Below are 25,396 nucleotides of genomic sequence, written 5' to 3'. Positions count from 1 at the left end.
TTAATACTTGATTTTCATGTTAAAAGATGTTACTAGAATGGGGTGGTGGTGGGTGGCAATGGTTACAGGTTGTGAGTATAAGGATAAAATCTAAAACGTTATTCAAGTAGTAAATTGTTTTAACTAAGAGTGGTAGATAATTTTATAATTACCTAATTTTATAATTATAATTATATTGTAGCTATTTTACTGCTGAAATAGAGGGAGATATGAGGTAATACTTACGCTTTCAGTAACATTTCTAACAGCCATATTTATACTTAATAATATGTACCCTACTTTTGGGGACCATCCATTCCATTCAGAAAAGAGGTTTTTGGGGATTAGAAAAGTGAATCAGAACATTGTAGGAAATACCTTTCTCTTACTAATATAGTAAGATTATGTCATAGGGCTAGAAATAAGAATACTATGATCTTATGTATGAAAGTTATTTTTAATCCTGTAGTGATTAAGACTTATTAGTCATTGATCACTTCGGTTTTTAGATTTATTTTCATTCATGTAGAAATTAGAAAATCTAAATGCTCTTCAGTTATAGTAACAAAATAACAAAGGTCTGCATCCCACTGTCCTGTTACTTTAATGCCTGTAAATAAAAAAGAAACCATTTCCATGCGCTCATACCTGTAAGCTTTTTTCTGAACTCATCTTACGTATTTTGTGAGTTTTGAGTTTTAAAATAGTGGTTTCCCCTACAGTTGTCTGCTGAATTTGTAATTTAAAAAAAAAAATGTGTAGGGCGCCTGGGTGGCTCAGTTGGTTGAGCGACTGCCTTCGGCTCAGGTCATGATCCTGGAGTCCCGGGATCGAGTCCTGCATCGGGCTCCCTGCTCGGCAGGGAGTCTGCTTCTCCCTCTGACCCTCCTCCCTCTCGTGCTCTCTGTCTCTCATTCTCTCTCTCGCAAATAAATAAATAAAATCTTTAAAAAAAAAAAATGTGTAGATTAAGTCAAGGGTCAGCAAGCTATGGCCCATCTACCAAATCATCCTGCTTTTGTAAATTAAATATTGGAAAACAGCCTTCACATCCACTTACGTATTGTATATGGCTGCTTTTGTGCCATAATGGCAGAATTGTGTAGTGCCTTAGAGTCTGCACTGCCCACAAAACCTAAAATAATAACTGTCTGGCTTTTTTAAGTCTGCCAACCCCTGGATCCAGTTCTTAATGTTTTATAGTTATCTGACGTGTTGCTGTTATTTAAGATAGTTAAATTTTCCTGGAACCTATATGAGTTAAAAACTAGTAGAAAAACATTCCAATAGAAATTTGTGGGTAATAATCTGAGTTCTCAGGTGTTTTTGTTTTGTTTTGTTTTGTTTTCCCTAAATAGTATAGATGCTTTTTGTTTCTACCCCTTTCCATTTTCCCTCCATGGGAGGAATGGCACCTTTATTACGCTTGCAGTTGGAATATGAAGCCCTTGACCTTCAACCTTGGGTTACCACCTAATTCTGTCAATTGTTATACTCACGCAGCATCTCTCACAGTTTACCTTCTCTAATTTAAAAGGTGATAGTGTCTTCCTTGTACCTCCTTCAGAGCAGAAAATGTTTCATACTTACTTACATGCCTTCTCCCTGCTCCTGTTCGCTTCCCTTTCCTCTTCTCTACTTTCACACCTCTCATAAAGTAACTTAGATGGCATGTTTACAGGTCTGTGAACAAATGTTTTGGTGTAATACTTCTCAGTACACCTCTGCTGAGGATGAATTATTACTCTATTCTGATTATATGGGAAGAAATATACTTTGTGCTATGTTATAGAGGATCATAGCCTCTAGATGAAGGGGGCTATGGAAAGATTGATTTTATATGCCTTATCAAGATATATAGAATATGATTAGTTATTATTATTTTTTTTTAAAGATTTTATTTATTTATTTGAGAGAGAGAATGAGAGAGAGAGAGAGAACATGAGAAGGGGGAGGGTCAGAGGGAGAAGCAGACTCCCCGCCGAGCAGGGAGTCCGATGCGGGACTCGATCCCGGGACTCCAGGATCGTGACCCAAGCCGAAGGCAGTCGCCCAACCAACTGAGCCACCCAGGCACCCTATGATTAGTTATTATTAATAAAACAATGAGATCAGTCAATATATTAGCAAAACATCTTATGTAATTGTAATGTTTATTACGTGGTTATATATAAAATTGCATTATATAACAAAGAAAAGTTAGATATTATATATTCTACATAATATATATTATAAAGCAGTGAGATCATGTTTTCCATTCCACTGGAACTTTTTTAGTGCAGAACTTCAACTGACTTCATAATTTGTTAATGTTTGGAACACACTTTTTAAGAATTTGTTTTAAATTTGAATACTCTAGTTTTCAAATAGAGTGAATAATTTGATGTACATAGTGTAAGTATGTTTATTTTCAAGAAAATAATCATACCTATTAAAAAATGAGGAAGGAAATCATAATGGTATATTAAAATCAAATCACTGAAAGATTTTAGGAAAAAAGTGCTCTTTAAATTCACTATAAATATTATATAATTTAATTTATAATTTATAAAGCGAATGTTAGGGCTTTTCCTATGAAGAGATTTGCCTAAATACAAGTACATGAAAATTTATTGAGGATAAAATACAAACTTTTTTAGTTAACAGGTAAGTATGTATTATTAGTTAAATGGATATTTTTCTTTTCCCCAAAAAATAAATGAATTTAGGGGTCATGTTAATTTTAATTATTTTTTTTTATTTTTTAATTTTTTTTAAAGATTTTATTTATTTATTTGAGAGAGAGAATGAGATAGAGAGAGAGCATGAGAGGGGGAAGGGTCAGAGGGAGAAGCAGACTCCCTGCTGAGCAGGGAGCCCGATGCGGGACTCGATCCCGGGACTCCAGGATCATGACCTGAGCCGAAGGCAGTCGCTTAACCAACTGAGCCACCCAGGCGCCCAATTATTTTTTTTTAAGAAGAAAATAATATTGGGAGAAAAAATTTCTTAAATTTAGAAACCATAGAAGAAATTGCAAAAAAATTCCTAGGTTTCATTGCATGTATATGAAAACCTCTGTACATACATAAAAGGGAAAACACTAATCAAAATAAAAAGACACTGCACAGAACTGAAGATGTTTTTTGCAGGAAATATGACCAAGTCTGTTATATAAAAGCTCATATATGTTGGTAAGAATTGAGACACCAGGAAAAATGATAAAAGTATAAACAAAAATAAGGCAAAATCTTCCACTCCAAAATTAATAGTACTAAGCACTAAAGAGAATGCTATGGTCATACTGATGGTGGCAGTGTAACCAAACTTAATTTCCCTGGAAACCAATGTGGAAGTATGTAACAAGACCTGAAAAGTGTTAATTTTTGTAGTCTTTCCCTACATCTTGAAATTGTCCAAGCAAGTAACCAAAAATAATAGCACAAATTGAAATTAAAGTGATTGCATATTGTGATTAAAACTCTACAAATGCTTGTGAAAATCTTGAAACTGTAAGTAATTCATTCTCTTTCACATGTGACAAAATGTGATTTTGTTTAACAAAAGCTTAAGATTTATAATTGCTGGTGTTTAGTTTTTTTCTTGTTTCTTTTTCCCAACTGAGTAATTGCAACTTGGTTTATTTAAGCCTATTTTTAGTTTTTTTCAATCAGTTTTACATGAATATAAAGTAATAGTTAATAGTTCTTTGAAGTTTTTAGGGAAAAGGAAAAAAATCAGTCCTCCCTGTCTTCCTTCTTTCATGTTCTTCTGCCTAGAGAGACAGGGAACTCCTTTTGTTTCATTAGTCGATTATTTTGTTATTCACTGCCATGTCTCCAGTGTGTTCATTAGTGCTTGTTGATTTTTAATTTAAGTCATTATCTGTTAAGTGAAAGATGAGGATTTACCACACTTCTCCCCGTTACGAACCTTCTCCCATTTTCTATACCCCTATTTTTCAGTACAATTATCCTGTAATTTTGGTTTAGAACAGTATTTAGTGTTATATTTTTATGACTATAAATGTTATAATATGTAGCTATTATAATAAACTTATTTTTTCTTTGCTGTACAACTTTGTTTTTTTCTGGCATTAATACTTAATTTCTTTTCCTTTTTATTTTTCTATGTGCATATATATCACAGAATCTATCTCACCTCTGTATCTGAATGTATCTCTGTTAGAAAGGAATGTGCCCTAAGAAGACTGTGTTTATAAAAGAATTTATAGTTTTCTTATATGTTGGACATTGTTAAACTTGATAATAAAGATGATTGATAATTGATAATGAAATTGGTAGGTTGCTACTAAAAATTAAGTAGCTTTGACTTTTGAATTAGATTTTTGTAAGATTTTGTTAAATGACAGAGCTGAATCTTCACTTTGTTCAACAATTAAGGGGACTTTGATGGCTTAAAATAACTAAGGACACCTAAAAGTAATCACACAGAAAGCTTCCATGGTGAGAAAGACATAGCTTGTGTTGCCAGCATTATCAAAAAATATTATAAATCTATAAAAATGTTAAAAAATGTTATAAAAAGATTGCCCTGGACGTTCTATGATTTTTTTTTTTCTGTCCTCATGGAAAGGATCATTTTAACTGGCAGTGCTTATGAATGACAAGCTGTTGCAAAATCAGGGACATATAACAGTGACGCAAAGGGAAGAGCCAAGTTGAATGGAGTGATAAAAATTTGAGAGTGGCAGTAACTATTCTTAGAGTAAAGGCAACTGCCGGTGCTGATGAGTCAATTAGGCATGTGTGCCTAATTCAGGTCCTAAGGTTAACACTCTTAAGTCCTCTTCATGATGCATGTTATGTAGGTTTGTATGCGTTTGGAGTGAAAGAGGTTGAAGTCTATTTGCTTAAAGGGTAACCTAAAATCATAAACATTTTAGTAGTTTCAAAAGGCATCTCAGTATTTTGTGACTGATAAAAGCCATTACATTTACTAATGTCAGATCAAGTGTTCTTTGTATTCACAAGTAGCAGGACACAGGAATATCATAGGTGGCTTTCAACAGTATGGTTCCAGGCTCCCTGTAACCAAAACTTGAAAAGCAGAGACTTGAGATCTCTAGTTGTTTTGACATAAAATGAGAAAAATGTAGGTTTGTACCTGAAAGTTTAAAATACAATAAAGATGGATTTGATATGTTGATGCTTGATTTGGTACACTGAATCTAGGCTCAGATATTTTTATTCTCTCTTGTTAAAGTTAGTGACACAGTCACTAAATTACACACACCCAAGTTCACTTATAGCATGTATCTGACTTTTTATATGTATGAATCTCAGTGGAAATATTAAAAGATTGAATGGTGCTTGTTTCTTGGGAAGAGCTACATTGGCATTCCAAATTAAAATATGGCATTAGTAGATTAGGTATCTGGTCAAGTGGGGGAATGAAAAGGCAAAACTTGAAGCTGTACAAGGGTTTAGCTGTTCCTGCTAAGAACTCATTACTGAAATATTTTATGCCATGAAAAGTTTTTTTTTTCTTATGCCTTGAAAAATTTCATAATGTCAATGGAACTGGTGTGTTGTGATAATTCTTTCCTACTTCTCAAATACTAACTAGTGAATTGGGTGTATTGTAATCCAGAATTGGTCTTGGATGCACTAATGCTGAATGTGCTCTTGAATATATTTGGTAGCACTTTTTCAAAGGAATCAAAACAAAGGGACTCCCCCTTCTCCCCCTGGTTATATATACTTTTGGAAGTTAAGTGAAAGATACTTAGTGCCACATTTAATAGTAGTAATATCTTAGGGTAGTATACTTGTTTTACAAAACAGCTTTATATATATTCGTTCAATTGATGGATAAATGTAGGTGCTATTCTCCCTGTTTTGCAGATTGGAAACAGTGACACTGCTGGGATGAATTAGGGACAAAGGTTTCTGATCCTTGGTTCTTTACTATGTACAAAATACTATATTCAGCGTGTATGTCAGAAATGGGAATTAAAATAGATCCTGCTTATATTACCGTTAATAACTTGCACTTAAATAGCATTTAGCATTGTAAGCAAAATGGAAAAATGTTTAACGCTTTTACCACTTAAAAAAGCATACTTGTTATTTTATTTTGTTGTCATAATTACTGTGAAATAGAACAGGGATTAATATCCCCACTTTTTAAGTGGTAAAAAGACTTAAAGAGGTTAAGTGATTTGCCCAGCAACTCCTATCAAGTGAGTGGCAGAGCCAGATCTCTGAGGTCTTTGACTCCTAGAGTAGTGTTTCTTCAGTATGCAAACAGTCTCATTTTGTGTGTACTGCTGTTGAATCACAGAGGGAAACCAAATTTGTATCTGACTACCAATATGGGTAAAGATTAATGAAGTCATTCAGTGTTATAAATGCCAGTTTATGTGATTCAGGACATATATAAAACTAATTTCTTTTATTTAAAGAAGTTCTATAATGAAACCTTTTTAAAAATGAAGTCATTTATGAAATTGGGATACTGTGTACATTTATTAAATGGATTTTCACATTAAGTTTATTTAAAATATGATATATCTGTATAATCCAGGTTGAGTGTTTTAGTGATTTTTTTTTTCTTTTGATCTTGCTGTCCTCCATTGTCCTTCAAAGTAACAATCCTGGAGCATTGAAATACTTAGTTTTAAAACCTTACTAAGAAATTTATAGTATTTTTCCTATGATTATTTGTGTGTGTGTATAGGTGTGTGTATGTGTATGTATGAGTGAGCCAAGATATAAACTACTGATTCTTTTCATTTGGTTTTCATTTTCCTTTTAAAAAATACTCTATTGGGACGCCTGGGTGGCTCAGTCTATTAAGCAGCTGCCTTCAGCTCAGGTCATGATCCCAGGAGTCTGGGATCTGGGATCGAGCCCTGCGTAGGGCTCCTTGCTCAGCGGGGAGCCTGCTTCTCTCTCTGCCTGCCATTCCCCCTGCTTGTGCTCCCTCTCTCTCTCCAACAGATGAATAAATAAAAAAATAAAAAATACCCTCTTGAGTAAACTTTTTTTTTTGAGTTAAATGTTGAATAGATTATACACAGGGTATACTACTGGCCTTTCCAGTAATAGCAACCTATTGTTGGAAATAGAAATTTTAGTGTCTATTAGTTATTTTTCTTATGTCGAGCAATCATTTTGTTAACTAATCTATTGATAATATTAGTGACTTTTTTATGTTAACTGTAAATAATGGGAGACAATTTGATTTCCCGGTGAAAATGTTTTGGTAGTATACTGTAGATGAGTCACATTATTAGTAACTATCTCATAGTGTTATGGTTTGATGATATATAAATATGCTGGTGTTGCAGAGACAGTCCTAGACATTCAAGTTAGAGAACTGCCACACACTTGAAATATCACATTAATCACATCATATACCTTCTCTGGGTCTTAGATTTCTGTTTATAAAATTAGAGTATTTAGTATACTGAAATATCTTTTTACATTAAACCTTCTGTTATTCTATTACGTCTATATGAAGTAAAGATAATTATCTTCTTTAGACAAACTATCTATAGAAAGATTTGTATTGTTAGTAATTAGTGTATATTTCAGTTTGTTCTTGATATAGGTGTCTAATTTTATTTAAAAATTAAAATATTGTAATTTGGCACTTCATGTAGGAAAAATTACCATAGAAAGCCTGTAATTAAAGATGTTTATAAGCCTTTATAAAAGAACTTGGTATGGAGATAGATTATCAACCTAATTGCTTCTATTTCTTTTAAGTATAATCATACAGTTTGTTAAACAAGATCCTTTGGTTACCAATAATATCTTTTCTTTTTGGTTACCAATAATATCTTTTCTTTTTGGTTAAGAAATGGATTTTCTATTACAGTATTTTTAAGTGCTTATGAAAACTAGTGAAATTAGGTCTTTAGTTAAGTTATAGGAGTATCAGTTTCTTGGTTTTGAAAATGCACTGTGATTATATAAGCTGTTATTATTGGGAAAATTGGGCAAAGAGTGCATAGAAACTGAACTGATTTACAACTTATCTTAAATTATTTTTTAATTTTTATTTTTTTTAGAGAGAGAGAGAGTGTGTGAATGGCGGTGAGGTGTGTGTGTGGGAGGGCAGGGGGAGAAGAGAGAGAGAATCCCAAACAGACTCCACACTCAAGAGTAGAGCCCGACGTGGGGCTCGATCTCACGACCCAGAGATAATGACTTGAGCCAAAACCAAGAGTCGGATACCCAGTGGACTGAGCCAACCAGGTGCCCCATATCGTAAATTATTTAAAATAAAAAGTTAAGGGTGCCTGGGTGGCTCAGTTGGTTAAGCGACTGCCTTCGGCTCAGGTCATGATCCTGGAGTCCCTGGATCGAGTCCCGCATCGGGCTCCCTGCTCGGCAGGGAGTCTGCTTCTCCCTCTGACCCTCCCCCCTTTCATGTGTTCTCTCTCATTCTCTCTCTGTCTCAAATAAATAAATAAAATCTTTAAAAAAAATAAAATAAAATAAAATAAAATAAAAAGTTAAAAAGTAAATTTGTCTTTGGAGATGGTTAAATATAGGTCTGTTTATAGAAGCTACATATTGCTGATTTTACTAATTGAAAGTTGAAATATATATACATTTTAAAATTTTATTTTTAAGTAATCTCTACACCCAAAGTGGGGCTTGAACTCAAAACACCCAGATCGAGTTGCATGCTCCACCAACTGAGCCAGCCAGACACCCCTGAAATATATATTCTTTTTTTTTTTAACTTATTTATTTGACAGAGCACACAAACAGGGGAAGCGGTAGGCAGAGAGAGAAGCAGGCTCCCCACTGAGCAAGGAACCAGATGAAGGACTTGATCCCAGGACCCTGGAATCACGACCTGAGCCGAAGGCAGAAGCCTAACTGACTGAGCCACCCAGGTGTCCCTGAAATACATAAGGATTAAAAATTATTTTGGGTGGCTCAGTCTGTTAAGCATCTGACTATTGATTTCAGCTCAGGTGATTTCAGGGTCATGAGATTGAGCCCCGCATTGGTCTCTGTGCTCAGCGTGGAGTCTTCTTGAGATTATGTCTTTTCTCCCTCTGCCTCTCCCCTTACTCAATGCCCTATAAATAAATAAATAAATAAATAAATAAATTAAATTAAATCTTTTTTAAAAATTGTTTTGTCTGAAATAAAACACACCTCCGAAAAAGTACCCAAATGTTAAGTATAACGTTTGACAAATTTTCATGAAGTGAACACACCAGTGTAACCAGCACCTAAGAAATAGCACATTAACAGCAGCCCAGAATTTCCCTCAGGATTCCTCCCCGCCACTTCCCATAGCAAGTTACAGCCATTGTCCTCGCTAAACACTTAGTTCTGATGCTAATGTTGAAATATTAGTGAATTTTACAGGAAAATATTAGTGGATCTCTTTTTTTATTTGCATACAAAGCAAAATCTTTCCATCAGAAGTAGTGTAATTAGCACAATGATAAAGTTATTTAATTGTGAATTAACCTGGCCATTAATGTAGAAGTTATCCAGTGATGGAACACTTAAACTTTTAACTGATGATATACTGGAAATCAATAACAAAAGGTGAAATTTAAATTAAATGTGTGGTGGCAACTGCTAGCTATTCTCCAGAATCCAGTCCTCCTTTCTTGTGCAGTAGGATCATTCATAGATATCTTACCCAGAAGGCTTGGGTAAGTAACTCAGTATGTTTGCTGAAGTGAAAAAAGTCAGTTATAAAAATAACATATTGTCAATGCACAAAAACTTAGAAAACTCCTGAACTCAAGAGACAATAGAATATCTTGGCTTGGGCAAAGCTGAGTCCTGTAAAGGCCAATATTTAGGGTTGAGTAATAAGTGGACTTAGGCAACATGTCCTCCATTCCTGTCTCAACCCCAAGAATCCTCTTTGTGCTATGGTTAGAAAAGGATCCTTAACTTTCACAGAATGCTTGAGAAACTCCTTAACTTGTAGTTGAGGCTATATTGCCCAGTCTCCTTATAGCTGATTGAGGCCATGTGACTAAGTTGTTGCTACTGGAATGTGAGAAGTGATGCATGCAATGTCTGCTTCATTTGCTGCTTTAGAAGAAATTTCTGTACCTGGACTTTGATTCTGTTTTACAGCTGATTGGAATAGCACCCATGTAAGGCTGATGTGTCTCTGACTGGAGCAGAGCTGCTCACAGACCTGGAGCAGTCATCTTGGATTGTTTTTGAGCAAGAAATAAATTTGATTTTTTCTTAAGCCACTGTGCTTTTGGGAGAGGTTCTTTGCAGTAGCTGCTTAGTCTGCACTGACTAATGCATACTTCATCCAGATGATTCTCAAGCACACATTTGTATAGCAGTTGTGAACTGAAGTTGCAAAGTTTATGAATGATTTACTTAGGAAAAAACATTTAACAGGTTTAAAATTACTCTTATGATGTCACTCATGTATTTGCATTCCTGTGATACTCTCTTGGATGTAAATAAGTAGACAAATCAAGATATTTAGAATTCTTGTAATAAACAAATTGAGTACTGTACATTTAAAACATGACATGACAATTTAAATCTCATACAGACCACCGACAGTTTTTGTGTTTCGTTTGAAACTGGTAACCAAAGGGTTAATGAGACTAACAAGCACAGCTGCAGACCTTTTTTTTTGTTTTTAAATATTCCTAACTCTCCTCCTTGGAGGCAGATATGAGGCTTGCTCTCCTTGCAAGATATGGAGGGGAGGCAGATATGAGGCTTGCTCTCCTTGCATCTCATCTCTTTGTCTCCTTGTTTGCCTCTCAAATAAACCCTTTCCTTGCTGCATACATGATGTCTCAGTAATTGGCTTTGCTGTGTGTTGGGTATACAAACTTGGGTTCAGTTACAATGTCTCAGTGACTGGCTTTGCTGTGTGTTGGGCATATAAACTTGGGGTCAGTTATAAATTTGGTGAGCCAACCAGGAGCTCTTTGCCTGTGGTTTGTTGGCCCCTAGTCAGTAATAGGAGTCTGGTGCTGCCTAGGACCTCTGTTCTAGGGACCATCCCCGGAGCCCCACCGCGACAGGGTACCATCGACTTTTGGTGCTTAATTTAACTCTTGTGGCAAGGAAACCATTTTTGGTTTGGACAGATGTCTCTTGGTAGGTGCTTCATGTGCCATGCTCAGCCTGTGAGCTTATTTCTTCCTTTCATTTTTTTTTGGCTCTCTTAGATTATCTTTCTCCCATTTGATTACTTCCAAATGGGGGTATTGGTTCTCATAGCCATCTTTTCTTATTTAAGGAAAGGCTGATTAGAAGCCATTTGGTTTAGTTGGTGAAGACAACTTTGAGGGGAAGAACCAGTGCTCACAGAGGTACTATGGACTTTATTTGGTTTGTTTGTTGCTGCAGATTTTGGTATCTTTGGACAAAACTGGCCATGTTCTAACTGGAAAATGGAAAATGACAATGTGAATCTCACATGCAGACCTTTGGGCTGTATTCTCCAAAATTGGGCAATGTTTAGTTATGAATCCATGAAAAGGAAAAAAATCACCTCTTTTTGTAACACTGCTTGGCCACAATATTTATTAGACTTCAGAGAAAAATGATGAACAGATCCATAAATTATAATACCATCTTTCAGTTAGATTTGTTTTTTTTTTAATTATTATTTTTTTAAAGTAATCTCTATACCCAAAGTGGAGATCGAATTCACAACCCTGAGATTAAGAGCATGCTCTACCAACCGAGCCAGCCAAGTGCCCCTAGATTTTTTTTTATAAAAGGAAGATATTGGGCCTTTAGTGAAGATTTTGTTTGTATCTTATTTGTGTATTTGTATGTGTGTCCATGTATGTTGTAAATGTGAGATATTTTCTATCCCTCCAGATGGTATTGCTAAAATTAATTTGTAAAAAAACTCAAGTTAGTTGGTTCTTAGGTGAACACTTGTATGAATTGGGCATTCTAAAATCCAAAATGGAAAACTAACCCAAGTGGTTTTCAAGTCCATGTGATCTGGGAAAATATTCAGTATTAAAGATAATTTAAGGTTGTTGGTTTAATTAAAATAGGCATGTCTTTAGAGTTGTCAGCATTAGATGTAGAAGTTTTGTTCTGCCTGTGTTTACCAGAAGTGAGGTAGGCTCATGTTATTTCTGTTGGAAAATTTGTCAGTAAAGGAGAAAAAAAGCCTTAGAAAGAATTCCAATAAATATAATTAAGACTACTGGAAACAATTCTGTATGCAGGGAAAATGAGACTCGTTATTTAAAAAGGAAAATCCTGGGACAAAATCTGAATGTAAAAAGGAAAGTTGTAGAAGGTTTGTGAGAAGGGAATCTTTGGGAAGGAATTTTGTACACAGTTGGGATTAAGATTATGGAGATTAGTATGTAAAAAAAAGTTCATTAGCAAGTGGTCAACATGTGGGGAAGAGAAGGAAGAGAGGAGAGCAAGATTAGGCAGAAGTTGAGCATTGATAGAGCATCAACAGAAGCCTTAGCTGATTTCTAAGTTCCGAAAGTTGGACTGCCCTTAGAACCTAACATCCTGAATTGTGGCAAAAGGGTGGACTTTTATACCCACATATTGAACAGTCAGTGGATGTGACCACCTGGGAAGAGAGCATGCTCTTGGCAAGGCAGCTGTCTTCAGTCAATGCAATCCCCAGTAGCCTCCGAGAGGTGAGAACTGTTGCCAGCGTTCCTGCCCTGAGAGCCTTCTTTCCTGATGGAGATTCTGATCCGCACATCGCAGTATCCACGACAAGAGCTCCCAATCCATGCAGTGCCCTGGTGTCCTTGTCTTACGAAGTATATATCAACATGGGAGGTGATAGGAAAAAAGGAGGGACTGCAAAAATTTTTTTAAAAATTTTACTGAAATGAATGAGTTTTAATATCAGAAGTACCCCAGTATAAGATTAGAATTGGGGGGCGCCTGGGTGGCTCAGTCGGTTAAGCGTCTTCCTTGTGCTCACTCTCTTTGTCAAATAAATAAAATCTTAAAAAAAATTGGAATTTGGTTTTTCTCTCTGTTAAAAATAGCAGTTTCTTAGATTATTTGTCTAAATTGTAACCAAGGTTTTTATCTTTAATCTGCATAGAAAAAACCCTCTGTATTTGCCTTTAGAATCTCTTATTGCCACCTTGGCTAAATAGATAATTAAATACTAAGTTTTGTAACGATCTGTAATGCTATTTAAGTGTGTTCTTTAAAACCTTCTGATATTTCTGACAGACTTCCCAAATTCAACTTCTAAGTGAAGTCTTTTTTGACTAATGAGGCTAATTTGATATATCAAATTACGTGGGGAACATTGTCAAATAAATGATAGTAAACCTTCTTGGGTTATATTGTATAGGTGAATGCAATAGCTGTTCCAGAAATTATATAAAATTCCTAAGGTTTTGCTATATCCTCATATGATGTCATCACTTATAATTCTTATTATTGAAGTGTGTGTCACAGAATTTCCTTGTCAATTGCATTGTAATGACAAATACCTGATACCTTTAAAATCCTTAAACTAAACCAGGAATTTCCAGAACTAATGGGAAAACTGCACTATTTTTGGTGGAAATGAGGGTGATTTTAGAGAGAAGTTATGTTTCAGTAGTACACATTGGTGGATGTTAGATTCCAGTTCTGATGAACTGTCTTTAAGTATTAGTTGTTTTTCTGTAAAACTGGTCTATATCCTGAATTCTTCTAGTTTTCTCAGATATCTGGCCAAGACTTTACAAACTGAGGTTTCTAATTTTCTCCTTTTCTCTTGACTTGGAATCATTGAGAATTAAAACTTCCTTTTTTCCCTGAAGCCCTGCAACCTGGAGCTAGACACCTTGAGATAAACTTCAGAGAAACTTGCCACAATAGCCCATGCCTGTTGCTGTATGGGCCACTCAAAGATCACCAGGGACATACAGATCATTGAACAATTTTATTCCAGCTGTCTTCATTTGACGGATCTGCTATTGGAAAATCCAGACCTTATGATGTTCACAGAACTAGTTTTATGGACCAATAATAAAGAAGAGCGCTGGATGCAGTGGTGACCCATCAGTTATTATGCATTGCCAAGATTACCAGAAATCAGACTGCTTGATTGCCCAAGGGAACAGGAGGGCACCTCAAGCTGCCAAGTTGGCAGCCCATACAAAGACTCCAAAACCCTCTGTAATGGCTTTAGTACCAGACATAGACTTAACTAAATATCAACCCCAGTATTCCACTGAAAACCTAAGAAGAGCTGAAGAATGGGCTTTTGGACATTACTGGCACTAGCTAGAGCCAGCTGGAAATACAGTGAACAAGGGATAATCCTTATCCCAGAACATCTTGTGGAAAAAACAATTAGTTGTATTCACCAAAGCACCCCAGATGGGTGAGATGTTACTTTCCGGTGGATCCAGAAGCATATTGTCAGTCCTAGTCTTCAGAGAACTGTCAAAAAGATAGTAAAAAAAATCTGACATTTGTGCTAAAAACAATCCTGAGACTGGGCTCCCACCAGTTCTAGAAGGTATACCACTTAGAGGCACCAGACCACGCAGACCCCAATCAACTGGGAAAATGGACAAAAATGAACCATATGCTTAGAAGAACTTAGGCAAAAATTTACAAAGAAACTAATTTAACTTGGGGGGAAAAACCCCTTGCTGGTTGCCCTGCTTTGAGTAAGTGCCCCTAGCAATAAGCTTGATTTAAGCCCCTATGAAATATTCTATGGAAGACCCTTTTTACACGCTTTTCATGACTTAGGAGTTCCTGATGGGGCTCATGTTAGGGAATTGGATGTTCAATCTTTGGGAAATACTTAACTGCTATACATAAGTTTCCTTCCAACAGGTTGATGTGTACCCCACAGACGTGCCCTTACACTCACTGAATCCTGAAGACTTGGTGTTATTAAAGACCTGGAAGAGCAAGCATCCAGAGGACCAACTCCAACCTCTTTGGACAGGACCTTCTGTGGTCCTGTTGACCACCCATTCTTCAGTGAAACTAAAGGGAGTTAAGCCATGGATTCACCACACTCAGATGAAGCTGGTTCCATAAGAATCCACAGGTTCCCTATACCCTGTCAGCAAGGAGAGCATCAAAAAGAATCCTGCTTGGATCAGTGAGCCTCTGATGGACCTAAAACTAGGAGAGCTCGTCCAAAGAAATCAATCAATACTTAGCGTTTTTCTATAGTTGGCAGCCTCTCAAGCTTGAAAAGATAATCTACCATTAGGATTTTGCCAACGTTGGCCAAGGCTAACAGTCTTTCTCACTGTTGGATATGTCATTCTGACCCTGGTTCAGAGTACAACCGCAGCAACCCAGTAGTAATGCCTGTAACCTTTTCTTGGTCTAATTTGATGTACTCCATAAGTTTAGAGTCAGGTTAATCAAGTCATCCAATTAACCATACTTCTTGGTTTCAAATGATATCTTCAGTGATGCTGCAGAATGAAAGTACTGATCCTCCTGAATTAACAGGAGTGCTATGTGCATCCTCAGGTTACATTTTGTTTGTAGATATGAATACTTTACTAGGGGAATGAGAGTACAAAAATCTTGGTAATGTAGAATGCTGTGTTTCAGTTTGTATGTTGGAACTAAAGAATATTTCTAAACGAGTGCAGAAAGTTCTAGTCTTTTAACTCCGATCTTCTCTCCATTTCAGCTAGAAGTAACTAGAGCGGTCACGGCCCCAATTCCCTCAAGAATGAGGAATGATCAAAAGACAGTGGGGATTGAAACAGATGACCAAAGATTAATAGGACTAATAAGTGCAGCTGCAGCTTTTTACCCAGACTTTTTTTTTATGTTTGCCTTGAAACATCTGTCTCCTCCTTAGGGGAGGCAGATTTGAGGCTTGCTCTCCCATCTCCTTGTCTCTTTGTCTGACTGCCTCTCCAATAAACCCTTTCCTTGATGCATACTGAGTGTCTCAGTGATTGGCTTTGCTGCGCTTTGGGCATAGAACTTGTTTGGCTACCCATGGGGTCAATTATTTGTTGCCTGATCAACATATATATCACGTTTATTTCCACCCCTGGTACCTATTCATTTGACAGTGAGATAATGTGCACTGAATAAACCACAGGACATTTACATATCAGATGAGTGGAGCAACAATCACTGAGAATTTTCTCTTTAACTAGCATCTTCTAGTGGAAAATCAAGGTAAATTGCAGGGAGTGTAACTGTCCTCTTTCTACTTAATAGTGATTCCATAATTTTCCATGCTCTTTCCTCTTCATTAGTGTACAAGTAAAATTAATATATTTTAAATGGTGACTTTATCCATGAGGCTGTATAAGAAACTGCAGTGTTTGGATTAAAAAACCAAAACCTCAAACTTAATGTAGCTTTGGAATTAGAAAACATTATAGACTAATTGGTTTTTTAAAAATTCTTAAGCTACATCTGTCACATAATAATTCTACCTAATTTATTTGGGGAATCATAACATTCAGTTGACTAAAGTATCATTTTAAACAAATGGGAGTGTTTGATTTATTTGTATTGATTATGGTTCTCAAACGTTAGCTATCTGACTCAGAGACTGGATAAAACATTGCCAAGTTCTACTGCCAGTGTTCCTGATTCAGTAGGTCTGGGCGGGGTGCAAGAATTTTTATTTCTAACAAATTCCAAGGTGACTGTGAAGCTGCTTCTGCTGCTCCTACAACCAGACCTTGATTAATCACGGATAGAGGTTAGGTGATGTCTTTTCAAACTTAAAGAAGAATACATAGAAAAATATAACCTGATCCCATTATGCTGCTCTAACAAATACTAAGTGATTTGTCGCAACACTTCAGACCCCCCTCTTTTTAAGAAATAAAACACCGCAGATGCAGTTAAATGTGTATACCACCCTCCACCATCAGACTCCTCTCCATCTCTTCCTGAAAAGTAACCATTCCAGAATGTAATCATCCCCATGTTAGATTCTTGCTGCCTGTCTATATATATGTCCCAAAAGTAAAATGTTTTGCATATTTTTAATTGTGTTTAAGTGATAGGACATGTATCTTTTTTGTGCTTCTTAAATTGTTTCTGAGATTTGTGCATGGTATATATTCCTTCACAGTCATACATTTATAACTGCAGTGTAATTTTTTTTTTAAAGATTTATTTATTTATTTGAGAGAGCGAGAATGAGAGAAAGTACATGAGAGGGGGGAGGGCCAGAGGGAGAAGCAGGCTCCTCGCTGAGCAGGGAGCCCGATGCGGGACTCGATCCCGGGACTCCAGGATCATGACCTGAGCCGAAGGCAGTTGCATAACCAACTGAGCCACCCAGGCGCCCTGCAGTGTAATTTTTAATTACATAAATATACCACATTTATTTTATCCATTCTTCCACTGATGGGCATGTAAGTTTGTGACAGTCACTCATTGTTACATAATTGATTGCCATTCCTTATTTACCTTTTCCTTGCTGTTAAGCCCCCATGTTCTGTGAGTACTTCCTCTCTCGTATATGTAGGAGAGAGAGCTTCTTTCCATTCCCAAGGGAATGAGTATTTGTCTGAGCCAGTCACAGTAATTTCTTCCTTTACCAGTGATTGGTTTTGGCATGAGTATGTAGTACAGTCCTGCTCTAATATATGTAAAGAGAAATCTGGGAGAGACTTTAGGGAAAGATTTTTCTCCCTGGGTAAGAAGCAGCATGAGGAGGGGCGCCTAGTTGGTTAAGCATCTGCCTTCGGCTCGCATAGTGATCCCGGAGTCCTGGGATTGAGCCCCTTTTCAGGCTCCCTGCTCAGTGGAGAGTCTGCTTCTTCCTCTCCCTCTGCCCCTCCCCCTGCTTTCTCTCTCTCTTGCTCACTATCAAATAAATAAAATCTTTTTTTTTCTTTCATTAAAGAGGCATGAAGATAAATCCTCCAGCTTTGGATATAGTTGTGTAAGGACAGAATGGTTGTGGCAACAGCAATTCCTTGAGACTCTGAGGGGAAAAATCTGAGAGGCTGGGTTTTTGGTCATGCAATTATCCTAGAACCACCCATTTTTCCAACTTTTTTTATGTGAAATTTTCTTCTAGTGTTCTGGTATTTACAAACCAAAGTATCCTGTACAAGGTAGCTAACATTTAAGAAGAAACAAAAAACAATACTGCAATAAAGATTCTTGAGTTTTCTCCTGTGTCTGAGTGCAAAAGTTTCTCTAGGATAGATGCATTGATAGAAGTGGAATTTTACAGCTGTAGAGTATGTTCAAATTCACTTTTAGTAGATATCAAATTGCTTCCCAAAATGATTGTACCTATAACATATGCTCCCATCAGCAATGTGCAGTAGTTTCTACTTCTCTACATTAGATCTTTGCTTAACACATCTTGTCAGGTATTTTTGTCTATTAATGTCTTGGTGCATTATCTGTGTTAGTAATTATGTTACTTTTCAACCAGCTGTCCTCTTTTTTTTTTTTTTTAAGGTTTATTTGTTATTTTAGAGAGCGAGAGAGGGAGAGCACTTGAGCAGTGGGAGGGCAGAGGGAGAGAGAGAAGCAGACTCCCCGCCCAATCTCACAACCCTGAGATCACTACCTGAGCCGAAACCAAGAGTTGGTTGCTCAACCGGCTGAGCCACCCAGGGGCCCCTGTCCCCTTCAGATCATTTGTATAGTTGTCTATGCAGTATTGGAGTTTTTTCTGTATTGATAAATATGTTTTATATATTCTGGGTACTGATCTTTAATATGCATTGTTTACATATACACATTGCAAAGATCTTCTAGTTTATGGCTTGTAATATGCTTTGTCTATGGTGTTCTTTATTGTAAAGTAATATTTAAAAAATTAAAATTTTCTTTAAAGGTTTGTGCTTTCTGTGTCTTATCTGAAAAATCTTTCCCTAAAGTCCTAATATTTTCCTAAATTTTCTTCTAAAACTTGTAAAGAATTTTACTCTTCCCATTTAGGTCTTTATTCCTTTTGGAGTTGATTTTTGTGTATGGTGGGAGGAAGAACCGCTTATTCACAATCAGTATTGATTTTCTTTCTGAATTCTATTCTGCCCTCTTGTGTATTTGTCTGTTCCTGTGCCAGTTCTGTATTATTTTTGTTAATGTAACTTTATAAATAAGTCTTTGTTAACTTGCTAATCTTTCAAATTGTATTATTGTCTTTGGGTTTTTGCTCTTCATGTGAATTTTTGGATAAGCTTGTGCAGTCTTAACCAAAACAAATAGCTACTAGGATTTTAATTGACACTGAATTAAATTTGTACACTTGGGAAGACTTTATATACCATGTATCTCCTCCAAGTAGGTGGTATCTCTCTAGTTTTTGTAGTTCTTGACTGTCCTTCAGTAATATCTTACATATTTCTTTTTTTTAATGGCCTTGTTCTGTTTATTTCTAGAAGCCTTATAATTTTTGTTAATTACATTTTCTAACTGGTTTTCACTGAAGAAAATTTTATTTTTTATTTATTTTTTATTTTTTAAAGATTTTATTTATTTGACAGAGACACAGCGAGAGAGGGAACACAAGCAGGGGGAAGGGGAGAGGGAGAAGCAGGCTTCCTGCCAAGCAGGGAGCCCGATGTGGGGCTCGATCCCAGGATCCCGGGATCACGACCTGAGCCGAAGGCAGACGCTTAACGACTGAGCCACACAGGCGCCCCGAAAATTTTATTTTTAAAAACTTTTTCACTGGCTGCTTCAGTGGCTCAGTAGGTTTAGCGTCTGCCTTTGACTCAGGTCATGATCCCAGGAGGGATCAAGTTGGGCATCAGGCTCCCTGCTCAGTGGGGGTCTGTTTCTCCCTCTCCCTCTGCCCCTTCCCCCTTCCCCCTGCTCATGCTGTCATGTGCGTGCACTCTCTTTCTCAAATAAATCTTTAAAGAAATAAAAAAATAGCTTTGTCATTGAAATACAGTATGTATATAGAAAAGTACACAGAGTATAAATACAATGAATTATCACAAAGTAGGCATATTTGTGTAACCATTACTTAGAAAAGAATGTTACTTCACTATCCAAATCCAATTATTACCCTCTACCATCCTTTCAAAAAGTCATCATTGGGGCGCTGGCTGGCTCAGTCTGGAAGAGCATGTGACTCTTGATCTCGGGGTTGTGAGTTCAAGCCCCATGTTGGGTGTAGAGATTACTTAAAAATAAAATATTAAAAAAAAAGTCATTGTTTTGGTTTAGTTTTACCCATTTTTAACTTTATATAAATACATATTGCTTATTATATGCTTTGTCTGTGGTGGTCTCTTTAGTGTTTGCCATCTTTTGCACAGTCTAATGTTTGCCATCTTTTGCACAGTCTGTTTATGAGATTTATTTGTGTTGATGTGGGAAGCCATAATTTCATTTTCATTCCTATGTCATATTCCATTGTAAGATTATTCTGTTTGTCCATTCGACATTTGATGAACATTTGGCCTTTTTCCTGTTTTAAGCTATGATGAATGATGATTGTGCTAACTTTCATGTTTGTGTCTTTTGATGTCACTGTGCATGCATTTCTGTTGAACATATACCCAGGATTAGAATTGCTGTGTGAGTGGATATGCTTATGTTCAGCTTCTGGGAGATCCTGTCAAACATTTTTCCAAAAGATACCAGTGTATGGTCAGTCCCACCAGTAGTGCATTCAAATTTGAGTTAACTCCATATTCTTAACCTACATCTTTTGTATTTTATTCACTCTGGTGGGTATATAGTAGTACCTAACTGTGATTTTAATTTATATTTCTCTGGTAACTGTTGAGGTTGAGACTCTTTATATGCTTAGTAATTTGGCTGTTTTCTTATGAAGTGTCTGTTCAGACTTCCTGTCCATTTCTCTATTGAATTATCTCATAATTTTCATATTGCCTTGTAGAAATTCCTTATGTATTTTTTTTTAAAAGATTTTATTTATTTATTTGACAGAGAGAGAGATAGCTAGAGCAGGAACACAAGCAGGGGGAGTGGGAGAGGGAGAAGCAGGCTTCCTGCCGAGCAGGGGGCCCGATGTGGGACTTGATCCCAGGACTCTGGGATCATGACCTGAGCCGAAGGCAGACGCTTAACGACTGAGCCACCCAGGCACCCTCCTTATGTATTTTTGACTGGTGATATTGTGATAATCTTTTCTCAATCTGTGGCTTGCCTTTTTAATTTTTTTTTCAGATTTTATTTTTAAGTAATCTCTATACCCAATGTGGGGCTCGAACCCACAACCCCAATATCAAGAGTCACATGCTCTACCTACTGAGCCAGCCAGGTGCCCCTCTCCCCCATTTTTGTTTTAAAGATTTGTGGCTTGCCCTTTTGTTTTAAAAAAAAAATTAGAGAGAGAGAGTGTACGATCGGTCAGTGGGAGAGGCAGAGAAAGAGGGAGAGGGGAACCAGACTCCCGCTGAGCCCAGTGCTCATCATGGGGCTCCACCTCACAACCCTGAGATCATGGCCCGAGTTGAAACCAAGAGTTGGACGCTCAACCAGCTGAGCCACCCATGGGCCCCTTGCCTTTTTAATCTCTTAGTGATATCTCCTGATGAACAGAAATTCCTTAATTTTAATTGTAGTATACTTTATCAGTTTCCCTTTATGTTTTTTATGTTCTATTTTGAACGTCTTGAAGCTAGTCTCCCAAATCTTCCAGATCTACACTTTTCAGTATAGTAGCTCTTAGCACGTGTGGTTATCGAGCACTTGAAGTGTGGTTAGTCTGAATTAAGATGTCCTGTAAGTGTAGAATACATGCTGGATTTCAATGAAATAGTATTAAAAAAGAATGTAAAAATCTCACTAATAATTTTTATATTTTTATATTTATTACATGTTGAAATGATAATATTTTGCATTTATAGTGAGTTAAATAAAATGCAACATGAAAATGACTTTGACCTGTTTATTCTAGAACATTTTAAAATTAATTGACTCGTGCATTTCTGTATTCTAGAAGTGTGCTGTCGAATAGAACTTTCTGTGATGATGGACATATTCTGTATTTACACTGTCCAGTATAGTAGCCGTGAGCTGAAAGTGTCTGTTGAGCATTTAAAATGTAGCTAAGGTGATTGAGAAACTGAATTTTAAATGTGGTTAGTTTAAATTTAAGCAGCCATATATGGGTAGTGGCTACAATATTGAATGGCACAGTTTGGGACACTTTATTGCCTTAACATTTATTGTTTTTTAGGTTTATGATCTGTCTGAATTGATTTTTATATATGGTGTTAGGTAGGGGTCAAGTTTTATTTATTTTTTTCTTCCAAATGGAAATCAAATTGACCAAGCACCAAGGAAAAGAGAATGTTTACTATTTTTAGACTCTGTTTTGTTTCTTTGGTATATTTGTTTCTTCTTCCACCAAATACCTCACTGTCTTTAGTAGCTGGTAGAGTAAGTGCTCCTATCTTGTTCTTCATGAATGTCTTGACCATTCTTGGACTTTCCTTTTTCCACATAAATATTAAAAATACTTCATCAATTTTCACAGTTTCTTCTGGGATTTTCATTGATATTATATTGGATCTATATCACATCCAGTCATGAACATGATATAGCCATTCATTTATTTAGGTCTTTTCATTTCTCTCAGTAATATATGATCTTTTATTTATGTAAAGGTCTTGCACATTTTTTTTTTTTTTGACAGAGACACAGCGAGAGAGGGAACCACAAGCAGGGGGAGTGGGAGAGGGAGAAGCAGGCTTCCCGCTGAGCAGGGAGCCCGAAGCGGGGCTCGATCCCAGGACCCTAGGATCATGACCTGAGCTGAAGGCAGACGCTTAACGACTGAGCCACCCAGGCACCCCGGTCTTGCACATCTTTTGTTAGATTTATTCCTAGCTGTTGGTACTGTAAATGATAATGTTTTCTAATTTCACTTTCTAATTATTACTAGTATATAGAAATAAAATTGATTTCAGGTTATTGTCCTTAATATGGCAGTTTTACTAAATTAACTTATAGATTCTTTTGGATTTTCTACATACCCAATCCTGCCGTTAGTGAATAATGATATTTTTATTTCTTTCTGATTTTTATACATTTTACCATTCTGTTTCATCTTGTCTTACTGCACTGACCAGGACCTCAAGAACAAGGATCAGCAAGCTTTTGTAAAGGACCAGATAAGAAGGAAGCCAACAGTTTCTGCATAAATATATAGTAGATTCTTAAGTGTTATGCTTAAAGGGAGTCAGGATAGTCTATAGATGGAGTCATGAGCAATTTGTACTAATATGAAGGGCTGTACACTATTTTGATAAATTAAAAGGGGCCATTTTTATATGGAATTGAAGGAGGAAAGAATGATTTATAGCACTGAAAAGAAATGTGGTAAAACAATTGCCTCATGGATTGGCAATTGCTGGAGAGTTTATGATCATATTGAATGTATCTAAGTATGAACTAATGCTTGCTTCTCTTTTTAAATCCCTTTAGGAAAAATAGAAATGAAGGTACATATGCACACAAAATTTTGCCTCATTTGTTTGCTGACATTTATTTTCCATCATTGCAACCATTGCCATGAAGAACATGACCATGGTTCTGAAGAACATCACAGACATCGTCGTGGAATGACAGAATCGGAGTCAAGCAAATTTTCAGTGCTGGATGCTGAAAATGAAAAAAAATATTATATTGAAAAACTTTTTGACCGTTATGGTGAAAATGGAAGATTATCCTTTTTTGGTCTGGAGAAACTTTTAACAAACTTGGGCCTTGGAGAGATAAAAGTAGTTGAGATTAATCATGAGGATCTTGGCCATGATCATGTTTCTCACTTAGATATATTGGCAGTTCAAGAGGGAAAGCATTTTCACTCCCATAACCACCAGCATTCCCACAATCATTTAAATTTAGAAAATCAAACTGTGACTAGTGTATCAACAAAAAGAAACCATAAGTGTGATCCAGAGAAAGAGACAATTGAAGTATCTGTCAAATCTGATGATAAACATATGCATGACCATAGTCATCGCTTATGTCATCACCATTGTTTGCATCATCACCTTGATCATAACACCACTCGCCATTTTCCTAATGATTCCATTGCTCACAGTGAGCGTGGGGAGCCTAGCCATGAACCTTCAACAGAGACCAATAAAACACAGGAACAGTCTGAAAGTAAGCTACCGAAAGGAAAGAGGAAGAGAAAAGGGAAGAAAAGTAATGAAAATTCTGAGGTTATTACACCAGGTTTTCCCCCCAACCATGATCAGGGTGAACAGTATGAGCATAATCGGGTTCATAAACCTGATCGTGTACATAACCCAGGTCATTCTCATGTACGCCTTCCAGAACATAATGGTCATGATCCTGGTCATGGACACCAAGATCTTAATCCTGATAATGAAGGTGAACTTCGACATACTAGAAAGCGAGAAGCACCACACGTTAAAAAAAGTGCAATTTATTCAGCTGCTCCTCACAAAGATCATAATGAAGATGACCGTCAACATGAGGTAGGTGTAAAGAGATGGTTGCTCCATAATTCTCAGATAATTGTGGAGCACTTTAGGTAAAAAGAGAAGTAACAGTGGAGAATAATCAATCATATTCAAATTTATTTCCAGATAATGTTCCTGAACAAAATTCATTAAGAAATTAAAATCAGATTAAAAGATTTTATCTGGATTTTCACTTGCAGTGTTCTCAAATTTGGGTTCCTCAAATCTAAATACTTAAAGGTTGTTAGAACATATACTCCTTATTTTACTTCCTTGCTTATGACTTGTTTTGACTTCCCAAGTTAGTTTTCATTTTGTTATTGCTAGTTGGTTCTAGATATTCGAAAGTTGAAGCCCTTTTTGTTCACCTGTCCTGTTGGAAAAGAGGCATTTTCTTTTTCATAATTACTTAATGAGTTAACTACAGAATGGTTCCCAGTCGTTGATGTAGCTCCAAAGTCAGTTATTTTATATATGTGGTAGGTTTGTTTTCTCTATGTCACTTTATTGTAGGGCCTACTTCCTCAAAATTAATCTTTTCTCATGCCTTTGACAGATGTAGGGTGAATGCAAAAAGATACAATAATAGGAAAGTCCACTAGTAATGGGATGGTTGTGTTTTCCTTTAACATTTTCATATTCCTTTGAATACTTTCACATTTGATTGGTTCCTTCCCAATTTTTTTTAATTATTTACCTTAAACATATTTGTTTTTGTTTCATTAAAAGTATATCAACATCCTTATTTAATTCTAATTCTTACTAAAGTTTGGAAAATTGTTGAATTTATTTGTTGCTCACATGTATAAAAAGCAGTACCATCTAATAGGGAAAATGACCTCACCCTTTCTGTTTCTGTCTCTATTACTGAAGTATATTTTGCATCTATGGAAATATCTTTGTGTTTCTTCTCTGTGTAAATAATCAGATACTGGTTTTCAGCAGCACAGATTTTAAAATCACTTATATTTTAGAATCTTAGTGTACTGTAAGGAAATGCTTTTATTTATTTACTACCATAGATAATATCCTAGAATCTTCTGTTGATTATAACTGGACGTTATCATTAATGTTACTCTTTCTGTCAGA

At 36.3% G+C, this 25,396-nt stretch overlaps 1 protein-coding gene across 3 annotated transcripts in view; it reads left to right on the top strand.

Annotated features, from left to right (window-relative positions):
* SLC39A10 (solute carrier family 39 member 10) overlaps positions 1 to 25,396 on the top strand; it is a 129,022-nt gene that overhangs the window by 68,499 nt on the left and 35,127 nt on the right. For 2 of the 3 annotated variants that reach the window (XM_081813953.1, XM_081813952.1), the window contains one exon: positions 23,298 to 24,322. In XM_081813953.1, coding sequence (XP_081670079.1) covers positions 23,309 to 24,322 — 1,014 coding nt within the window. In that variant the 5' untranslated portion in view covers positions 23,298 to 23,308. Of the gene's footprint in view, positions 1 to 22,571; positions 22,707 to 23,297; positions 24,323 to 25,396 lie in introns of those variants that run through there. The other variant, XM_081813954.1, reaches the window with a different exon arrangement.

The sequence above is a fragment of the Leptonychotes weddellii genome, chromosome 3 (genome assembly GCF_054177405.1).
Source record: "Leptonychotes weddellii isolate Sample4059 chromosome 3, ASM5417740v2, whole genome shotgun sequence".
Lineage (NCBI taxonomy): Eukaryota > Metazoa > Chordata > Mammalia > Carnivora > Phocidae > Leptonychotes > Leptonychotes weddellii.
Note: the sequence above shows the minus strand (reverse complement) of the source record. Positions and strands in the feature narration are given on the sequence as shown.